Source organism: Furipterus horrens, unplaced genomic scaffold (genome assembly GCF_987537825.1).
Source record: "Furipterus horrens unplaced genomic scaffold, mFurHor1.1.pri manual_scaffold_11, whole genome shotgun sequence".
NCBI lineage: Eukaryota > Metazoa > Chordata > Mammalia > Chiroptera > Furipteridae > Furipterus > Furipterus horrens.
Genome location: NW_028327181.1, coordinates 78,551,869 through 78,572,469, shown reverse-complemented (window position 1 = coordinate 78,572,469; position 20,601 = coordinate 78,551,869). Strand labels below are relative to the sequence as shown.

Sequence of the window (20,601 nt, the reverse complement as noted above, 5' to 3'; positions counted from 1 at the left end):
TTTGAAACCCTCCTGGTAGCAAAAAGCCAGTTGTATTTTTCTTCTTTCTTGGGTTCTCACCTCTCCTGTTCTGACAGGGGTGGGGAAAAGGGAAGAACCACCACAGTGTTAGTGGACCTTCTGGGTATTTACAAGTTGTTTTCAAAAAGCCACATTCTAAATAATGTGTTTTAAAGTAATGTCCCTAAAAAAAACAAAACCCCCACGGTTTTTCTCCTCATTGGCTCTGCTGTAAAACCTCAAATTTATTTATTTTTTTCAAAAATATTTAACACACAATTTTTTTTTTCAATTACAGCTTACATTCAATATTATTTTGCATTGATTGTTTCAGGGTTCAGCAAAGTGGCTAAATAATCATATGCTTTATATAGCGTTCCCCCGATATTTCCAGTACCCACCTGGCACCATACTTAGTTATTACGATAGCAGTGACTATATTCCCTATGCTGTACTTTATATTCCCCGTAACTATTCTGTAACTACCAATTTGTACTTGTTAACCCCTTGACGTTTTTCACCCAGTCTCCCAAGCCCCTCTTCCCTCTGGCAAACCTGAGTCTGTTCTCTGTATCTATGAGTCTGTTTCAATTTTGTTTGTTCATTTATTTTGTTCTTCAGATTCCACATGTAAGTGAAATCATATGGTATTTGTCTTTTTCTGATTGACTTATTTCACTTAGCATAATACCCTCTAGGTCCATCCGTGTTACGTCTGCACTAATACCTCAAGTTTAGGTTTCCTTTTTCTTTAGAAAAAAATACCCTCCTATATTTTTTCCTTGCAGCTTTCCAAATGAAATTCTGTCAAGCTAACAATGGTTTCTACTTCAATCCTGCACAAGGCAATTGCAAAACAAAGGAACTGGCAAATCTGGGGAATGCTTTACAACGCCCTCCCTCCAAGATAACCCATGATTACAACATAAAGCATTAATCAGGCGATTGTTAAACAAGTACGCATGAGCATGAGTTTTAAAAATACTGTAAGAGGCATAGTAAGTTGTACACTTACTTTTATATCATGTTAGTTTTAAAATATTCAGAAACTCGTATTAACTGGAACCTCTGCTTACAACCTAAAATAATAAAGCAAGAGTTTGTTATCAGGTCATTAAAAAATAATAATAAATAAATAAAAAGGATGACTGTGTTCCATAAAAACACACCTAGAACATAAGAAAAAATCTTCTGAAGAAAAAGAAAGCCCACTGATGTAGGGTGTGCCCTAAAGTATGGGAAGAAGCTCTCATACCTCAGGTGGCGGGGGTTTGATGCTGACTGGCTGAGGAGTCCTCCGGGGTGGGGAGGGCTTTGGCTGGACCTGCTGCTGGGCGGGGTTGTAGTAAGTCACTCCTCCATATACCTGTGATGGGGCCTGCATATCCCAATAAGACAGTACTGAAAGTTAGGAATTAATCCAAACTGTGATGAACAGAAAACATTACTCAGGTACAAAAATAAAAGTACTGGGGAATTTATAATTTTTTAAATCTCTAAGTTGCCCTCCTTAAAAATAAAATGATTATTCATTTCTGTCTTAGTATGTCCCAGTTATGCTCCAGTTCCTACTTCTTTAAAGTACTGCCCGGTTTTCTCTAATTCCTATCATCAGCTGGCAAATGGAAGAGGCTGAACTCAGTGGTGGCACTCTAAATACCAGATAATTTCAACCTACTGGGAGTTAAGCAGCAGAGGGAGAAGTAGGACTGGCAAACAGGGCAGTTGATCAAATGGCCACCTAAGACACACTAAACACTTAAGTGAAACACCATTAAAGAAATGGAAGAGTAGATAATGGGCATTACATAAGCTGCATTTCCAGATCCTGACCACCAAGAGGCGTCCTGGAGCCACATACAAATCAATGGCACTGAAATGTTCTCTCAGATTTCTTGAGCTTTCTCCCCATACCACATTCCTGTCTGATTTCAAGGACGTGCACCTATAAAAATCTGCTCGTTAGCAATCTCACCTGTGTATTAGGATATAGATGAGGAGGTGGTGGGGGAGGCAGTGCCCCTGGAGCATAAGGGTAACTGGGATTAGCAAAGTTCATTACACCTGGAGCAGAGAAGTAAGTAGGAGCAAGCAACTGCTGGGGTGGCGGCTGTCCTGGAGACATGGAAACTGGTGGGGGATAGAGGCCTGGATTGGGCAGAGGTGCTGGTGTCTGATGGGGATGTAAACCTGAATAAGGAGAGGAAAACAGAAATTGAAATAGAAAATATCACCATTTCCAGCATAAACAGGCTCAGGATAAGTCTTCGGGGATGGACCCACTAGGTTTGTTGCCCAGGTTGCCAAAGGAGCCAGTCTCCTAAGCAAGCAGCACAGAGATCAGCAGAATGGAGTTTGTATAGGCCCCAACAAACCTACTCATGTATTGGAGGCATACAAGGAGGGGTACAATGCTTACCTGGGTGGGAAAGGTGCATTTCTGGCTGCACAATCATGCCCTGAGGAGGAAGTGGGGCAGGGCTGTCACCATGCGTATAGATTGGTCCCTGGAACTGCACTGTAAGATATCACATTGGGACTCTCATAAATTCTCATTTATCATATCACATGGACAAATCTCCCCATCCTCCAAACCCTTTAAGAGATGTTCTCAATTTTCCATGTGAAGAAAACCACCACCAGACAGTAACCACTGTGAGAGGTCAGAATGGAAATTCAGGAGGTAGGAGGCTGGTTTCTTAGCTTGCTTCAAAGTGCCAAAAAAGGTACTCCAAACTATAAGAAAAAAACTCACGTGGATCATAGTAATGTCCCTCCATGATACTGATATGCATAGGAGGGGCAGGGGGCTCTGGCACAGGTCTCTGCCGCTGTGATGAATAGCGTTTGGCTCGCCCACCCTGTACACCCTGAAATAAAGAACAAGACTTCCAGATGGCTGACTCTCACGCAAGTCCCCACCCTCCTTTAGGTGGGATTTTGTACATGACATGTATTTAAAAATGTTTGCAAAATAAATTGAAAATTCAGTGAAAAACATTAAGATTTGAACCTAAACCCTAAGCATTTCTGAGACCCAAATGAAATAAAACATGAGTAATTGATGGGAAAACTGATTTAAAAAGCTATTACATGCAGCCCCATCCTCCATCTACCCCCTTTCCCCTTCTGTACCATTTCTTCAATCCGGTTAAACTGAGCTGGAGGTCCTGCTCCCATGTGTATGTGGTTGTGCATTCCTGTAATAAACCAAAAAAGTCACTGCTGCAGAGCAGAGATGTGAGACTCAAAGATACCATCAAGAAAACGACAGGCTGAAGAATCCAACGCGGTAAATTGCTTTCTGGTTTTAAACTAACAAAATCCCTTTTTAACTACCTCTGCTCCCTGTCAATGTCACCACGTGCAACTCTGCCCCCACTGCCCATCACCTTAGTACATAAATAAAGCCTCTGAACATGAAAAAACATTACTTCAAGGAGAAAATACAAGTTCAAATTTTGTGCACCAAATGTTTCCCTGTACAGAATCCCCGGTAGGTCACAATTAGCACATTACATTACCAAACACAGAGTAAAATATCTCAGCCCAAACATTTCTGAGCAACAACTAGACACTGAGGGATGTTCTGTAAATCTACCTGATTATTTCTGGCCACGGAGGTCTGGCCTTGAAGTTTGGGAAGATTCCCTTCTAGCTGAAAATGACTCAGAACAACAACAAAATTACATTCTATAGGCTGTCTTCCAATGATAAGAAGATATCACTAGAAGGGTATACATACTCCTCAATCCAAAGAGCAACTCCAGGTCCAGTTTGGGCTATACTGGTTTTTGCAGTTCAGAAAACATGCACACCAGAGAAGGATGCTGAAACTCCCAGTCTATGTGAAGATTTCCAACCTTTAAGTTCAAATGAGATTTCAAAAACTAAGGAAAAGATCCTTTTATCTATCTGGTAGGAAGACAAAGGATAGGCAAAATGGATGGTAGATAGGTCCTAGAGTCTAGAACTACGCTGTTCAATATGATATCCATTAGCCACATGTGGCTATTTAAATTTCAATTATTTAAAATGAAAAGTTCAGCCCTGGCTAGTGTGACTCAGTGCATAGAGCACCAACCTGCAAACCAAAAAGTCACCAGTTCAATTCCCAGTCAGAGCACATGCCTGGGTTGCAGACCAGGTCCCCAGCTGAGGGTGTATGAGAAGCAACTGCCTCTCTTTCTCCCTCCCTTCCCCTCTCTCTAAAAAATAAACAAATAAAATTTTTTATTTTATTTTATTTATTTTTAGAGAGAAGGGGAAGGAGACAGAAAGAGAGGGAGAGAAACATCTATGTGTGGTTGCCTCTTGCGCACCCCCAACCAGGGACCTGGACTACAACCCAGGCATGTGCCGTGACTGGGAATCAAACCAGCAGCCCTTTGGTTTGCAGGCTGGTGCTCAATCCACTGAGCCACACCAGCTAGGGCCAATAAATAAAATCTTTTAAATAAATAAATGAAATGAAAAGCTCAGTTACTCAAGACACCCTGGTCGCATTACAAGTATTCAAAAGCACCATCATTACACAAAGTTCTTTTGGGCCACCTGGCTCTAGAAAAATAAGAAAATTAGAAAGATTTTTCTTTCAAAGAGATTCAAAGATTCTCACCCAAATTCAAATGAGTAAGTTTCCGTCTTCAAACTTTAACGATTAGCTCAAATAATAAAAACCCTGCCTTCATCTTCTTCCACTTTTCTACAGAGCATAAAAACGGATCCTGTACCCAGGAGCTCATTACTGATGACTAACCAGTGAATAGTAGGCAAACTAGTAGGGTAGTCTTAGGTAACAGATCAAACTGTTCTGAGGTCCTTGGGGGAATATACCTAGGAAGCCATCTGTTTTTTTTTTTTGTCAGATACCACATCCCTGAGAGACGTAAGTCCCATCCTCCCAAACCCAATGATGCAAAGTAAAAAAATCTAGTTACTAAGCCTAAGGTACCTACCCCGAAGTTCACGTGGTTGCAGAAATGAAGGTTGCCCTGGATTCCAATTCTGTTCTGTTATGCTTAGTTGTGCCACGTCTTGCTCAAGTCCACCTGTAGTAGAATCCACTGGAGCCTCCCAGCTGCCAGTCTTAGTAGGTGGAGGAGGAGTAGTTTCTGGGACTTGAGGTGCTGGGGTCAGCCCTTCAGGTGGAGGGGGCACCTCCTCTGCAACCTTGACTGCATCTCCAGCTTTGATTCTCGTTCTTCTGGCCCGGGAATAGGATTTCTTCTCAACAGGCCTGTCAGGGGGCGGTGGTGCAGTGTCAGGAGCAGGAGCTGGTATCTCTGAGGCTGCCTCTTCCTTCTCAGGACTGCCAAGCACTTGAGCATCTGCTTCTGGAGATGGGTCCCGCACAGGAGTCTGCTCCAGGCGCCGTGAACGGTAACTACTCTCATGTTTAACAGTCTCACCAGATCGGCCACCATGCTGCCCACCAGCCTCCATAGGCCTAAATCCAGCACGACCTTCCTTGAAGCCCCCAGATCGAGAGTAATTCCTGGGAGCAGACATGCGGCCAGTACCTGCAGCTTTCCTGTTGATAAATGTCCTTGGTGGTAGGGTACCCCCAGGACCCTGGTGGCGATAAGGCTTGTTTGGTCGCTCACCAGTCCAGTTTGGATCTCTTTGTGGAGGACTCCCAAACCTGAATAAATGGAATATAAAACATCTTAAACTAAGGGCCAGGAAGACTTCCCATATTCCTCACCCATTCAATTACTTACTGGATTGGTATTTTAAAAAGCAGAGTTGTTCTAAAATACCAATAGTCTAGTTCCCAGATTTCCTCACCTGGATTTCCGGATTCTTCGGGGTTTGATGTCATCAGGATTGTGAGCTGAACGAATGTCATATCCATAAAGAGCAATGAGCTCCTGTCGGGACTTTGGGGCCTGTTCATCTTCTCGGAACTTGTCATGCTCCCAGCGACCCTCATCTTTCCAAAGCTTTCGCTGCCGCCCTTTGGGTCTGGATAAAACCAGAAAAGTGTCTTAAGTTGGCAGAATCTGTCAAGTGAAGATGTTTATGAAACAAACAGTGTTGGCAGGGAAACAGAAGGAACTTCACGTAGGAACCTCTCTCCATCTTCCCTGATAGATTACACAAAACAGGTCTCCCAAAAGCAAGAATGAATCATAACACTTCAAGGCCTGCTGGGCTCAAATGCAACAAGAATAGAAATAAGGAAAGATTTCACTTCAAGCTACTCAGCACCTTGAAAACATTTCTCTCCTATAAGGCAGCCTATGCAGGTACTTCATATCCCAGAGGCCTTGAGCCTCAGATTAAGAAAGGCAGCAGAGAGCCATTGGCTGCTGTGGCTCAGTGGATTGAGCATCGGTCTGCGAGCCAAGTGTCGCTGGTTCGATTCCCAGTCAGGGCACATGACTAGGTTGTGCGTCAGGTCCCCAGCTGGGGGCGCAAGTGACAGACACCCACACAGTGATGTTTCTCTCCCTCTCTTTCTCCTTTCCCCTCACTATAAAAATATATAAACAAATTAATTAATTTTTTTAAAAAAAGCACTTTGTAAAAAAAAAAAAAAAAAGGCAGCGAAAGTGTAGGTGTGGCTCCTAGCTGCTGCACCAAGAGTCACCAAATATTCTGAGCCTCACTTCCCTCATTTGTGTAAGAGGTAATACGAACCTTAAAAATGTTGTGAGTGGCCCTGGCTGGTGCGGCTCAGTGGACTGAGTATTGGCCTGCAGACCGAAAGGCTGCCAGTTCAATCCCCAGTCAGGGCACATGCATGGGTTGTGGGCCAGGTCCCCAGTTGGGGGCATGCGAGAGGCAACAGATTGATGTTCCTCTCACACACAATGTTTCTCTCCCTCTCTCTAAAAATATATAAATAAAAACCTTTAAAAAAAAATGTTGTGAGTGGTAAGCAAAATAATACAGGTAAGGCACTTAGAAAAGTACCTAGCATACAATAAACACTAAATACATACTAAATAATTGCAGCAAGTGGCTGTTACCTGACTTCCTCCTCCTGAGTTTGCCCTCGAAGATCATGCTCAAAGAAGAGTCCTTTCCTGGGTATGTACGCTGGGTTCTTCCGATCTTCATCATCATCCAGATGCTTGGGTACTTTGTTCTCCACAGGCTCTGTGCTCTCCTGAAGGACAGACAAAAGGCTCCTTACTCCCTCCAAAGTTGAGAGTCCCTTTTCCAGCCCCACAATGGAGGCCTTTGGTGGGTACTGACCTGTCCATCCCCACTTTGCCTCTCTCCCGTCACAGTGCCTTTGGAATCAGGCTTTTCTTCTCCCTTCTCTTCTTTTGCTGAAGAATTAGCCGCATCATTGGCTTCTGATTTCAGCTCCACTTTGGAGTTTTCTTCTTCACTGTATTCCCCTTCTTCACCCTGTAAAAAGTTTCCCTGTCAGCTATGGAGATAAGATCTGAAAAGTGCATTTTTAAATTTTCTCTTCTTTAGGAAAACATTTTCTAACAAACTTAAGAATTAAAAGCAAATATATTGCCCTGGCTGGTGTGGCTCAGTAGGTTGGATGTTATCCCACAAACCAAAAGGTTGCAGGTTCAGTCCCCAATTGGGGCATGTGCAAGAGGTAACCGATTGATGTTTCTCTCCCTCTCTTCCCCTGTCTCTAGAGTCAACAAAAGACAGAAGACAAAAAAAAAAGGGGGGGGGGGGGAAACATATCAATATTCTTACTAAATTTTCTAGAAGATATTCTTACTAAATGTTCTTACTAAAATTTCTAAAGGGTATGGGCACTGTTAAAATCACATCAAATATATTCACATATACATTTGCTTATATAGATCCATATAAGCTTTCCAGGAAAATACATAATCAAATGGTAATAGTGACAGCCTCTGAGGAAGGAGCCCAGGGAATATGGATGGGAGACAGTAAAGTGCCTAGCATAAAGAAGGAGCTTAATCTTTGTTGATAACTTCTCTCCTGTCCATGAATTGTCTCTTAAACATGCAGTGTCTCATAACTATACTGTAACTCAAGTTGTGAATTCTCTCATCTCAAAATGGCTTAGAACTGACAAATTCACAACTATCAACAATTGAATCTAAAACACAAAACAAAAACAAACTAAGCAACCAGAACATCAACAGAATCACAGGTATGGAGATCATTTGGAGGGTTATCAGCTGGGAGGGGGAAGAGGGAGAAATGGGGAAATGGTGCAGGGATTAGGAAGCGTAAAATCGGTAGGAACAAAATAGACAGGGGGATGTTAAAAACAGCATAGGAATCCTGGCTGCTGTGGCTCAGTGGATTGAATGTCGGCTTGCGAACCCAGTCTCGCTGGTTTGATTCCCAATCAGGGCACATGCCTAGGTTGCACGCCAGGTCCCCAGTTGGGGGCGCGGGAGATGTAACCACACATTGATGTTTCTCTCCCTCTCTTATTCCTTTCCCCTCTCTCTAAAAATAAATAAATAGAATAAAATTAAAATATGTTTAAATAAATAAAGTTGAATATATGGTTAGATATCTTTAAAAACAATTTTTTTTAAAGCATAGGAGCCCTAGCTGCTGTGGCTCAGTGGACTGTGTGTCGGCCTGCAAGCCAAGTGTCGCTGGTTCAATTCCCAGTCAGGGCACATGACTAGGCTGCATGTCAGGTCCCCAGTTGGGGGCGCAAGAGGCAACCAGAGTGATGTTTCTCTCCCTCTCTTTCTCCTTTTCCCCTCTCTAAAATAAAAACAAATAAATAAATAATTTAAAAAAATAATAAAGCATAGGAAAGGCAGAAGCCAAAGAACTTACATGCACAACCCACAGATAAGATCTGAGAGACGAGTGATTACTGGAAGGAAGGGAGGTACCAGGCAGAGGGGGGCAAAGGGGAAAAACCTGGGACAACTGTAGCAACATAATCAAATATATTTTAAAAAAAGGCCTAGAACAGATTCCCAACATTTTAGATTGTGTGAATTCCTTTTTAGGATCTAAAATGTTCATGGATCCCTATGAGACAGAGTAGTTTCCACTAAGAAAACATATAATGACAAACAACTACTATATACAGTAGTCCCTCTCTATGTCGCGGTTCACTTATCGCGGCCTCACTGTATTGCGGGATTTTTAAAAATATTATATTTAATTATTTATCGCGGATTTTTCGGTACTGTGTACGTTGTTAAAGTTACATACGTTTAAGAGTGTAGAATAAATGTAAGGTTCCTACTTCACGCGGGGGGTGTCTAAGTGTAATATTCGCGATAAGTGAGGAAATACTGTATTCAATAATAAATTTATATTTTATTAACTTTTTAAAAATATTTTATTTATTTATTTTTAGAGAGGAGGGAAGGGAAAGAGAAAGAGAAGGGCAGAAACATCAATGTGTGGTTGCCTCTTGCGCTCCCTCAGCCATGGACCTGGCCAGCAACCCAGACATGTGACCTGACTGGGAATCGAACCAGCGACCCCTTGGTTCACAGGCCAGCGCTTCATCCACTGAGCCACACCTGCCAGGGCTATTAATTTTTATATACTTAAAATAGTAGTATATAAAGATTAGAGATGCATATTTAGTTTACAGATAATAAGAGCTGAGCTAGTGGATTTGCAAACTGATTTCCCAAGGCACTATTATCCTAAAGTTGGAAAATAGTGGCTTACGTTTTTGATGTCTGATATGAATACTAAATTTTCTGCAGCATGAGATCCCCCTAACAAACAACTCTGTCCAAAATTACATACTCATAAAATTTTGACTTGGGAAACCTTAGAAAACAAGTTAAAAATTCCATCTTAGAAAAAAATTTAAAAGCCCAGGTGCTCTCTCTCCTCTCATCTTTTCCCCTATAATACTGCTTGTGACAGAGAAAGTGGAGGGGAGGGTCTGTCCACACAAAGGAGGGTCCTTAGGCCATCCTCTAAATAGGGGCCACTAGAAAGGCTCAGGTAATAGGGGTGTGGCTAATTCTAGGCAGGGGAAAGGGGCAGCTAAGGCTCAAGCTAAGATGAGAGTTACTCTCATCATCTTCTCCTCCCAGGATTTGTACCTAAGGCAGAGCTATAGGCTAGGGAGGTAGGCTTAGAGACATGTGAGAACACAAAGAAATGAATTCAAGGGAACACGGTCTAGTCCCCATCACTGGGTTAACATGTCAGGGTACTAAGACACTTCTGCCACCTATTAAGTATGTGCATAACTGCTCTTTTTCTCCTACTGGGTTTGACACTTGACCTGAGCCAGACCTTTTTGTAACTCCAGACCCAGGCTTGCCTCAGGAATCTGATCAGAGACACACAGTGAGATTCCTGATGACACAGGCAGCTCTAAGTTTCTGCCCTTTCTTCAAATAGACCTGAGTGGGCCTGATTAGTCCAGATAAGCCAATTAATTCCTCTTCCCCATTTTTCCCCTTTCAGCATCTGGGTATTTTGGTCTTTAAGTGTTTTGGGTTAGATTCTCAGAAAGATGATACTGGTATAAAACCCACAGAACTGAGGAAGACTGTTTGACTCCATACACACTATGAGAATCAAGCTTTTACCCGAAACTTTTTAATAACCAAATACCCTTGATTCTTCTCATTTTGCCTCAGTCCTAAGAAGTTTTCCCTCCTCTTGAGATGGGGATAGGTGAGTGGTAATCATTTAGTTCTTTCCTTGATCCTCTGTTTCCTGCAAGTTCTGAAGCAGAAATTGCAAGACTATTGCTTGGTGTGTGTATGTGACCTTAATTCATCACACCCACACACCCCCTGACTGATTCAAACACCTTAAAGTAGTGTCAGCACAATTAATGAGGGAACTTTGTTTTTATGCTCCACCTCCTCTAGCCTGTGGTAAAATGTCAAATGAGGCAACTCTTTTATTCCAATGAGAAACTAATTTTGTTTCCAGGACAGGAAAGAAAGATAGAAATGGCATAGTGCTAAGGATACTCCAAATTAAGAGTCAAAGTCTGGTCTAACTGAAGCCTAAGTGCTACACCAGCCCTGACTAGACAGTTCAGTTGGATGGAGTGTAATCTCATACACCAAAAGGTTGCTGGTCAATCCTCAATCTCTCTCTCTCTAATCAATAAACATATCTTTGGGTGAGAATTTTTTTTAAAAAGTGCTACCTTAGGGTCTCCACACAGTTTGGCTGAGTGCTAACATCACAACCCTTTTCCAGACACTTAAGTCCCCTACTGCTGATTCCACCACTTCAGTGCACACTGTTCCCAACTCTAAAGCCTAACTCTCCCCTGAAACAACTGCTTCCCTAGCAGAATTCTCCCTGTAGAGGTTTTAGCCCATTATTCTGCTCCCCACATATTTCAGAGTTGAAGGGTGGAGTTGGTGTCTTCCTTGGTTTCAATGTCTCTTCCAGATTCAACTCCTCCAGCCTCATTTTAAACTCCTGCTCCTCTGGGGCTCCTATCACCTGGCTATACCTGTATGGCCCTGCCTGGGCCCACCCTGTCATTCATTTGAAGACTTTAGCAATGAGTTCACAGTCTTCCCCTCCACTTCAGGCATCCATTTCCATGCCCATACTCCAGACCAGTCTTACCTGTGTGGATGAAAAAGGGGGTTCTATGGAAAGTAACCTCACAGGGTGAACTGATCACCAATTCCTAATGGCAGATCATGGTGGGTAGTCACAGCTCAGGTCTATAACTTCTTCAGTAAAAGGTTTATCTTTGCCTAAAGTAAGCCCTGGCCATTACTTCTGTGCATCTAGGTTAATACACTTTTGAATATGCAACTTCAAAAGAGCACTTAATCTTGTTAACTATCCTGTAATCTAATCCATGCCTTGCTTTTTCTCCCCACCCCCATGTGATCTTCCTTACATTCCCTTCTTAACTTCAAATGCATAAAAGCAGCATTTGAGATCTTGCCCCTTGGCATATGTCGCCAGTTTGGCTCAAATAAACTCTCATAAAACGTCGACACCTAGTACTGCTATGTTAGAGCAATGTCCTCATACACTGCAGGTTCAATCTCTAGTCAGGTTCAACTGACTGACACATAAGAGTCAATCAATGAAAGCATAAATAAGTGGAACAACAAATTGAGGTTTCTCTCTCTCTAAAATCAATTTTTTAATTTTATTTATATATTTTTAGAGGGGGGGGAGGGAGAGAGAGTGGGAGAGAAACATCAATGTGAGAGAGAACTACCCATCTGTTGCCTCTCTTACTGTACCTGCAACCTAGGCATGTGCCCTGACTAGGAATCTAACCAGTGACCTTTCGCTTTGTGGGATGACGCCCAACCAACTGAGCCAGACTGGTCAGGACAATAAATTTAAAAAAGAAAATTTTTTTTAAATAATTTATTTATTTTATTTTATTTTATTTTATTAGAGAGAGGGGAAAGGAGAAAGAGAGGGAGAGAAACATCACTGTGTGGTTGCCTCTCACTTGTGCCCCCAACTGGGGACCTAACATGCAACCTAGTCATGTGCCCTGACTGGGAATCGAACCAGCAACACTTGGCTCGCAGGCCGACGCTCAATCCACTGAGCCACAGCAGCCAGGGCTTAAAAAAATTTTTTTAATGTTTTTTTTCTTAAAGGAGTTTGGGAAAATGGCAGCAAAGTTTTTGATCACTTTAAATCTCCACATGAAATGAGAGCCTCTACTAGCAAATAAAAACCCTTCTGACATTTACAACAAAACCAGGTTACAAGGTATCCCCAACACCCCAAAATATATGCACATAAGAACAAAGCACCAACAACCACAAGACCTGCATCAGATTGGTGTTAGTGCCAGAGAAAGGGGAAAGAAGTAAATGAATCTGAGAATAGGAGAACCCTGAAATAATCAACAGGTATTCAATGGAAAGCAAAACTGAGAACAGTTGAAACTAGGAGAGATTTTACTGTCTTTGGTAGCATATAAGTATAAAGATCCTGCCATAAGGTATTACTGGGGCTAGAGCAGTCTAATCCCCCTAAACCTTGAAATTCACCTGGCTACCGGGGCTCCTTTCTAGGATAGGGCCCCACACTGAAGAGAAACTGTTGAGAGGAGAATCATATCAAGCAGAAGAGGGATAAAAGAAACGAAGGAGGTCCTGGCCAGGTAGCTTAGTTGGTTAGAGCATGGTCCTGATATGCCAAGGTTCTGGGTTCAATCCCCTGTCAGGGTACATACAAGAATCAACCAATATAAATGCATGGATAAATGGAATAACAAATCAATGTTGCTCTCTCCTTCCCTTCCTCTCTCTAAAATCAAACATTTTTTTTAAAAAGAGCACTAGCTGGTGTGGCTCAGTTGGTTGGAGAGTCATCCCCATAAACTGAAAAGTCATAGGTTCAAATTCTGGTTAGGGCGCATACAAAAGGCAACGATGTTTCTCTCGCGTAAATGTTTCTCTACCTCCCTTCCCCTCTCTCTAAAAATAAATAAGCATGTCCTCTGGTGGAGTAAGAAAAAAATAAAAAATGAAGGAAAGAGAAGTACCAAAACAAGTTAGAGGAATAAAAGCAGGAAATCTCAAAAAGCAAGTCATTGTGTATTTTTTAATGCTACAGGAAAATAACAAAAAGTGAGCTCTGTAAAGTTAGGAGCCACTCCTAAGAGATCAAAAAAATTAATCTTACATTAAAAACAACAGAATATAGAAGTCAAATCCCTTATAAAATAATCATCAGGAAAAAAAAGAATAGCATTCTTACAGACAATAAAAGCATGCCAGAAAGGCATGCACATATATCAAAATTAAAACTTCTATTTCAAAATGAGCTAAAAGACATTAAGAAAATTATATAAAGCATAAAAGAATGGTCAGAATTAGAAAAACTCAAAAATGAAATGAAAACTCAGGAAAGCACTGAAAATTAAAGAAAAAAAAGTTCAGTCTATTTAGAAGGAATACAAAAGTTAATAAACCCAATAATGCCATAAGAGAAATAAAAAGTGAAAAGAAAATACTTTAAAAATCAAAAAGAGCCTTTGCAAGGTAGCCCAACTGGTCAGTGTCATCCCAATATGCCAAGGCTGCAGGTTCGATCCCTTGTCAGGATACATACAAGAATCAAAGAATGCACAAATAAGTGCAACAACAATCAATGTTTCTCTTTCACTCTTTTACTCTCTAAAATCAATTTAAAAAATCAAAAGGAAATGAAAGTATAAAAATGACTAGAAAGAAAGGGTTAAATATTGAAGACAAAGAATATTTAGGCGTTCCATGACATACTGTAGAGCAGCACATCTCATATCTGTGAATATATAGTTAGCAATCAAAGTATATAGTTAGTAACCAAAAAGAAATGCAAGCATGTAACAGGTTACCAGGAAAGTCAGGATAACAAATTTTTTCTCTTGAATCTAGACCAGCACTATCCCATTGGGTTTTCTATGATGAAAATTTTTTTATCCGTGTTGTCCGATTTAGCAGCCACTAGCCCTATGTGGATAATGAGTACATAAAATATACCTATTAATTTAAATAACCACATTCGGCTGGTATCTACCCCAGGTTCCTCAATCTCAAAACATCCAAAACTTAACTGACCACTGTCCCTTCTGAAACCTCCTCCTATGGTCCCATTCTTAGCCAATACCACCATTCATTAAGCTGGGCATCCCTCTAACTCCTTCTTAATTAAGGTTTCACATTCAACCAGTCAAGAAGTTGTTAATGCCATTTAAATCTCTCTCCAATCTGTCTACAGTTTGGCAGTCCCACTGTCATGTCCCTTCTTTAGGATACCATCATGTTCCTTGGACTGTCCTAACAACCTCTTAACAGTTCTCTCTGCCCCCAGTCCTGCTTCATCTGCAATTCACCCTTCACACTTAAACCTTCAGTAGTCTTTCTTTCCTGTTAGGATAACACTCAAACTCACTCACATACAGAATGGTGAATTGCTATAAATTCGAAATCGCCATACTCCACTGAACACTCCACACTGCCTGGCAGCCTTTCCAATGTTTCCATTCTCTAGTGACTACTGCACCACCTTTCACCCCAAAATCTCTCATATCCTTTGTACTCTTTGCAGATAACCTCACCACCGACTTCAGAGAAAAATAAGCCATTTCATCAATCACTACATTCTATCAATTCCATAATGTAAATAACTCTGAGTTCTGTCCACTTCTATTTCCACTGCCACCATTACACTCCAAGTCACACTTGCTGCTTGCCTAGACTTCCACAAGTTTTCTTAACTAGCTTTTCTGTCTCCGACCTTGTTCCCCCCAGATCAACTCCCTTCATTGCAGATAAAAACAACTCTTATAAAAATAATTCTCAAATGTTACTGTGCATAAGCATAAACCTGGAATCTTGTTAAAATATTGTATAAAGGTCTGAGTCTTTCCTCCCTCTGCAAGATTCTGTTTCAGTAGGACTGGGTCAACTAGATTTTCCGATACAGGTATTCATTGGATCTAACAAATACTGCTATAAAATTTAAGTCTAAACATATATCATTCGTGTTTAAAGCCTTGTTATATTTTTCACTTCCTTAGAATAAATTAAGATTTGGGCCCTGGTCAGGTAGCTGAGTTGGTTGGAGCATCATCCTGATACACCAAGGTTGCGGGTTCAATCCCCAGTCGGGGCACATACAAGAGTCAACCAATGAATGCAATAAACAAGTGGAACAACATATCAATGTTTCTCCCTTCCCTCTCCCTTCCTTCTTATCTCTCTAAAGATCAATTAAAAAATGAAATTCACAGTGACTCAAACAAAATAAAACTTAAAAAAAAGAAAAAGATTTGGATACAGACTTATCACTTACTACCAGTCATACTAAAATTTTCACATCCCCCCACTCATCATGTAGTCCATCCCTTCTAAACCTTCTCCCTAGACACTGTTCCTTCCCTCTGCTTAGAAAACTATGCCTGGCTATCTCCTACTCATACTCAGGTTTCTTATTTTAACATCCCATCCTCTAAGCATTTCCAAACACCCTAAGCTCAGTTAGTTGCCCATGCTATGTGCTCCCAAAGCACCTTATGTTTCTAATATCATGCCCTTACCAAACATTATTGTAATTATTTCCTTCACTGCCTATTTTCCCCCTCTGATCCCAAATGTAAATTCCATGAGGGAAGAACCATGTCTCTCTTTTATTCAGTGCCTACACAACTCTTAGCACAGAGCATGTACAAGTAAGCCCCTTCAATAATTTGCCTTTATTTCTGGTATCCTTCCTGTCCTAACAATGTTCCAGCACCAGCAAACTACTTTCAAGTTTCCAAATAGTTGATCTCTTGTCCCTGGTTTTCATGCCTATTAGTCCCTCAACCTAGAACATGGTTTGCTGGCTAACTTCAATCTATCTATTCTTTTCTGACTGCCAGAAGATGCATTCTGCACCCAGGAATTAACACCTTACTTAACCCTATCCTCCAAGAGGATATTCCTATTCAATTCCTATGACTGCCTAAGTGTTTGTCTAATCTCGTTACTCATAAGAATCCTAAATTTAGGAATTTTGTTAGTGTTCAATGTTGCATCTTAATGGAAAGTCTAGTAAGTAGCGACAACTTATAAGTTGTATAAGTTCTATACAACTTATAGAATGAACCTTTAATCCACAATCCAATTCCTCCTGTATATAATCTCATAATCAAAATCCAGAACTCAGGACTCTATTCAACAATCCCAAGAAACAGCCATTCTGATGGCATCTCTAAGTAGTTTTACCAATTAAAACAAGTAAGCTCACAAAAGCTTGGCTCAGGGAAATTTTTAACTAAAGATAGAGAGAAAAGTCTCATCTATAAACTGAGGGATGTTTCTAACATAAACCACTCAGAATCCTGCCAAGGTCTTTTAATACATTCAGAAAAAAATTCCCAACTGGCTGGCTTAACTATCTAACTACCATAAAATAATCTGTCATGTGCCCGCCCTGGAAAGGGCTTCAGGATGTTCTCATTCTCTTATTTACAATATTATTTTCTTCAGATAGGATGAAAGCGTGTGGCCTAAAGAGGTTCACACCAAGTTTCCCTCACTGTAACTGAACAAGACCTTTTGTAACAGTTTTTCAAAAGCATAAATGAAGAATACACAAGAAGAGGAGTAACAAGTAGGTCATGGTACTTTTGAACCACAGGCATATACGTGGTTCTAAAATACATTTTCAAAATAAAAAATACATATATATATATATAAAATACATTTTCTAACCTACGCCAAAGGAAAAAAGAACCTATCACACTCACTTCTGAGTCTTCTGCACTTTCATAATCCGAGAGAACAGCTGAAAGAAAACAGAAATATGGAAAGAAAAAATATAACAAATTATTATAATTACATTTTCTGACTGCTTGCTTGCTGTGGGTCAGGCTAAAATTCTCATTTAATTCTGACATCGTCAACCTATAAAATAGATAAAATTATAGTCCCCATTTACAGATGGGAAACAGGATCAAACAGGTGCCTAAGATCATGCTGCTAAAACTTATGCTCTTCAGTACTATGCTACAAAGAGTCAAATCTGCAGCACCCTCCCCCCAAATCCAAAACAGCCTGAGAGGATGTCAGCTGCTGTAAAGAGGTGGCCTGAGTTTTTGGGCAAAAAAAAAACTCATTGTGATGATACTCACCATCACCCTCAATGCCATCTTCACTCTCCTGAAGGAAAGGAGAAGTCATGGGTTAGTTTTGTGATTTCCAGAAGGTGGAGAGCTAAAGACTCAACACAAAATGGTTAAAACGGGAAATGAGGAATGGCACATCTTGAACAAAGCAGCATACGAGGAAGGTACGATCTATTCACCGCCAGCCTCAATTTCTGGATAAAGATTCGCTGTTCAACCGCAGCGGTTCTGCACTCCCCCTAGAAACCCCCAACCCCACCTCTTCCCTTGGGGCTCCGGATGCAAACTGCACGGGGTAACTGCCCTCTATTCCAACACAATAAGTATGCCTCCTCCCTCAGCATCTACCGCCAACTCTCAACCTCCCATCATCACATACACCACGCCCCCAGGCCCGCAAGCCACCTGCTTCGGCCCACCCCGCCCGCGCGCACTCACACACTCAGACTCTTCAGCGCTCCTGGCACCCCCGCTCTCCACCCGCCGCAGATGAAGGGCCCCAGGTCGGCCTCCGCGCTGGGAAGGCAGAGAGCCGCTGCCGCTGCCTCCAGCGCTACTGCTGCAGCCTCCGCCGCCCCGCGCCAGAGAACCGCCGCTGTCTGAGCCGGAAGCACCAGACTCTTCGTCCTCTGTATCCTGCGAAGCTCGCTGCCGCCGCCGGTCCGCCATCTTACGGAGAACGGCCGTAGCCAGCCAGTTCCCTACGTACTCCCGTCGCATGGGCTGCCGGGAAGGTAGAAAGCTACTCCCAGCATGCTTCACGTCCGGCACTGATTTCCTCGCTTTTCGGGAGAGAGGGGGCTGGAGAGGAGTCTAGCGCCCTGCGGCACGTATGCAGACGAGCGGGATTACGTCATCGGCTACGCGAGGGGGCGTAGCGCGTTCCCTGACTTCCTGGGTAGGCTCCGGGCGAGGGGTTCTGCGTTTGGACAGCGTCCTTAGGTTCTTCGCCCGGCCATTTTGGGCTTTCGGAGCGGAAGGCGTCGACCTGTCACAGATTCACTGCGGCATTGGAACTGTTTCATGGTTTTATTTTTTAATTTCTCGTCTTCTGCCTACGTTTGTAGCAAGTCATTTTACTGCATTTGTTTTTTTGGTAAAATCACGAACCAAGGTAACCCTTCATGTCGTGCTGCATCAGATTTGCCACACCGTCCCATTTTAAGCTAAAGGGCGAAGGAAAAACCAGCTGTCTGCAGTGAAGCCTGCGGACTTAAGTGTTGCAGCATTTCCCCTGCCCTTCCCACCCCAGCTGTATCACCTCTCCCAAAAATGCCGCCTGGTATGATGCTAGTCTTACCAGGATTTTAGAAGAGATAATTAGGAACCCGTGTTGGCTCAATATACTGACATAATTTTGTCTTGTTAACCAGATGAGGGAATGCTTGGATTTTGGCATTTGTCAGCAAAAAAAAAAAAAATCAGTATACAGGGTGGGGCAAAAGTAGGTTTACAGGTTGTGAGTACGCATAAGTTTATTCTTGTATTTTATTTTCCATATGAACGACTTTTTTGCCCTACCCTGTATTTTCTTTGGACTGTAATAAGGACAAGATATGTGAGCTAAGTTATTGCTGCAACTACAAGGGCGCACATTAATAATATACATATCGGAGAAAAGATCACTGTTCACAGCACAGGATTCTGTTGTGTGTAGTATTTTTACAAATTATATATGGTTGAGGATCCTTATGCTTATCAAATTTATAGGCAATATGAAACTAGAAGGCATTCTGAATGCTTTCAGAGATAGAATTAGGATCCAAATAGATCTCAACTGGTTAAAAAGTGGCCAAACGTGACAACTTGTAAACCCATCTCCAAAAACCAACTGCCCTAGTTCAAAATGGAGGATCTATAATTTAATATTTAAAACCTGGAGGGTCTTATTGATCTCAAAGTTGACACAAATAGGGGCTGTCAAGTTTAGTGCCCAAATAACAAAAATTATATTCTACCACTTTCTCAGGAAGTTGTTTGGTCTGGGTTGTTTTTAAATGGACATGAGCAAACTGTTCACTCATCCAGAAACAACTAGAAATTTCAAAATCCTTTAAAAAATTTTTTATTGATTTGAGAGAGGAAGAGAAAGAAACATTGATCTGTTGTTTATTTATGCATTCATTGGGTTGATTCTTGTGTGCACTGACCAGGGATCATACCTGCAACTTTGGTGAATCAGGACAATGCTCTAACTGAGCTGCCTGGCCAGGGCCCTCAAAAGTCCTTTATTTTGAGGGACAAGTGTAATCTCTGAATGTGTACTATGAAGAAAAGAGTTGAGATAGCCACAAGAATCTCATCAGGGGACTATGAAGAAAAGGACTTGATCTTTTTTCATCACTCTGGAAGGCAAAGCAAGAACCCATGGGTCTGAGTTATAGGAAGTTAAATTTTGTCAACAAGGAAGAATTTTCTAACACTTAGAAAAAATATGTATAGGGGACTAAAAGTATTAAAGCACAATCTGGACTTCATTTGTCTGGAATGTGTTTCCAGGGAAAATCATGTACTAGAGGTCAGACTAGGTGACCTCTCAGGTCTTTTCAACTTTGAGATTTTAATTTAGAGACCAGGCACCAAGTATTCTATCCTATAATCTCTTTATAAAGTTGCCAGTTATGTGCAAGGAACAGTACAGGAGAAAGAGGGATGAAACATTCATTGTGCTCTTATACAAATGGAAGTGAGTACCTTAATAAAAGGGGAAATGGTGTGGTTTTCTATTTTGTGAAATAATTTTCTTTAAAAATATACAAGTAGAATTGTTCGATGCTTCCCAATAAAATAAATTGAAGCAAAAGTTCAAAAATTAACAGCCACAATAGTTTATTTACAATTGAACTCTTTATAAGATATTTACAAGACAACCAATTTTACACATCAAAAATGGTATCAAAAGTATGAATTACAACACAGACAACAATATGAAATGGCTTAAAACAAAGCTGAAGTAGACAGACAAGCAATTTCTTTTTAATTTATTAACACTAGCTTAAACTGTTAAAGAAAGAAACAAAGAACTAGGTTTTAAGAGAACTGCAGGACCTTCAGTTGAAGACTGAATTTCACAGTGTTGTACC

The 20,601-nt window shown here is 41.3% G+C and overlaps 1 protein-coding gene across 2 annotated transcripts; it reads right to left on the bottom strand.

The window, feature by feature from the left end:
* CASC3 (CASC3 exon junction complex subunit) lies at positions 1-18,302 on the bottom strand. Of its 2 annotated transcripts, none has more exons than XM_090257291.1 (14): positions 17,957-18,302; positions 17,525-17,552; positions 17,141-17,178; positions 7,207-7,365; positions 6,978-7,117; positions 5,791-5,967; positions 4,959-5,644; positions 3,136-3,200; positions 2,756-2,870; positions 2,420-2,518; positions 1,976-2,190; positions 1,256-1,378; positions 1,016-1,079; positions 1-65 (listed from the first exon to the last, which is right to left on the bottom strand). In XM_090257291.1, exons 1-13 carry the CDS (start codon positions 18,236-18,238, stop codon positions 1,056-1,058), a joined length of 2,151 nt encoding a protein of 716 aa, XP_090113417.1. In that variant the 5' UTR covers positions 18,239-18,302; the 3' UTR covers positions 1-65; positions 1,016-1,055. The 2 variants fall into 2 exon arrangements, with proteins under 2 accessions (XP_090113417.1, XP_090113416.1); XM_090257290.1 differs by having other exon boundaries at positions 8-70.
* Positions 18,303-20,601: the final 2,299 nt, after the last annotated feature.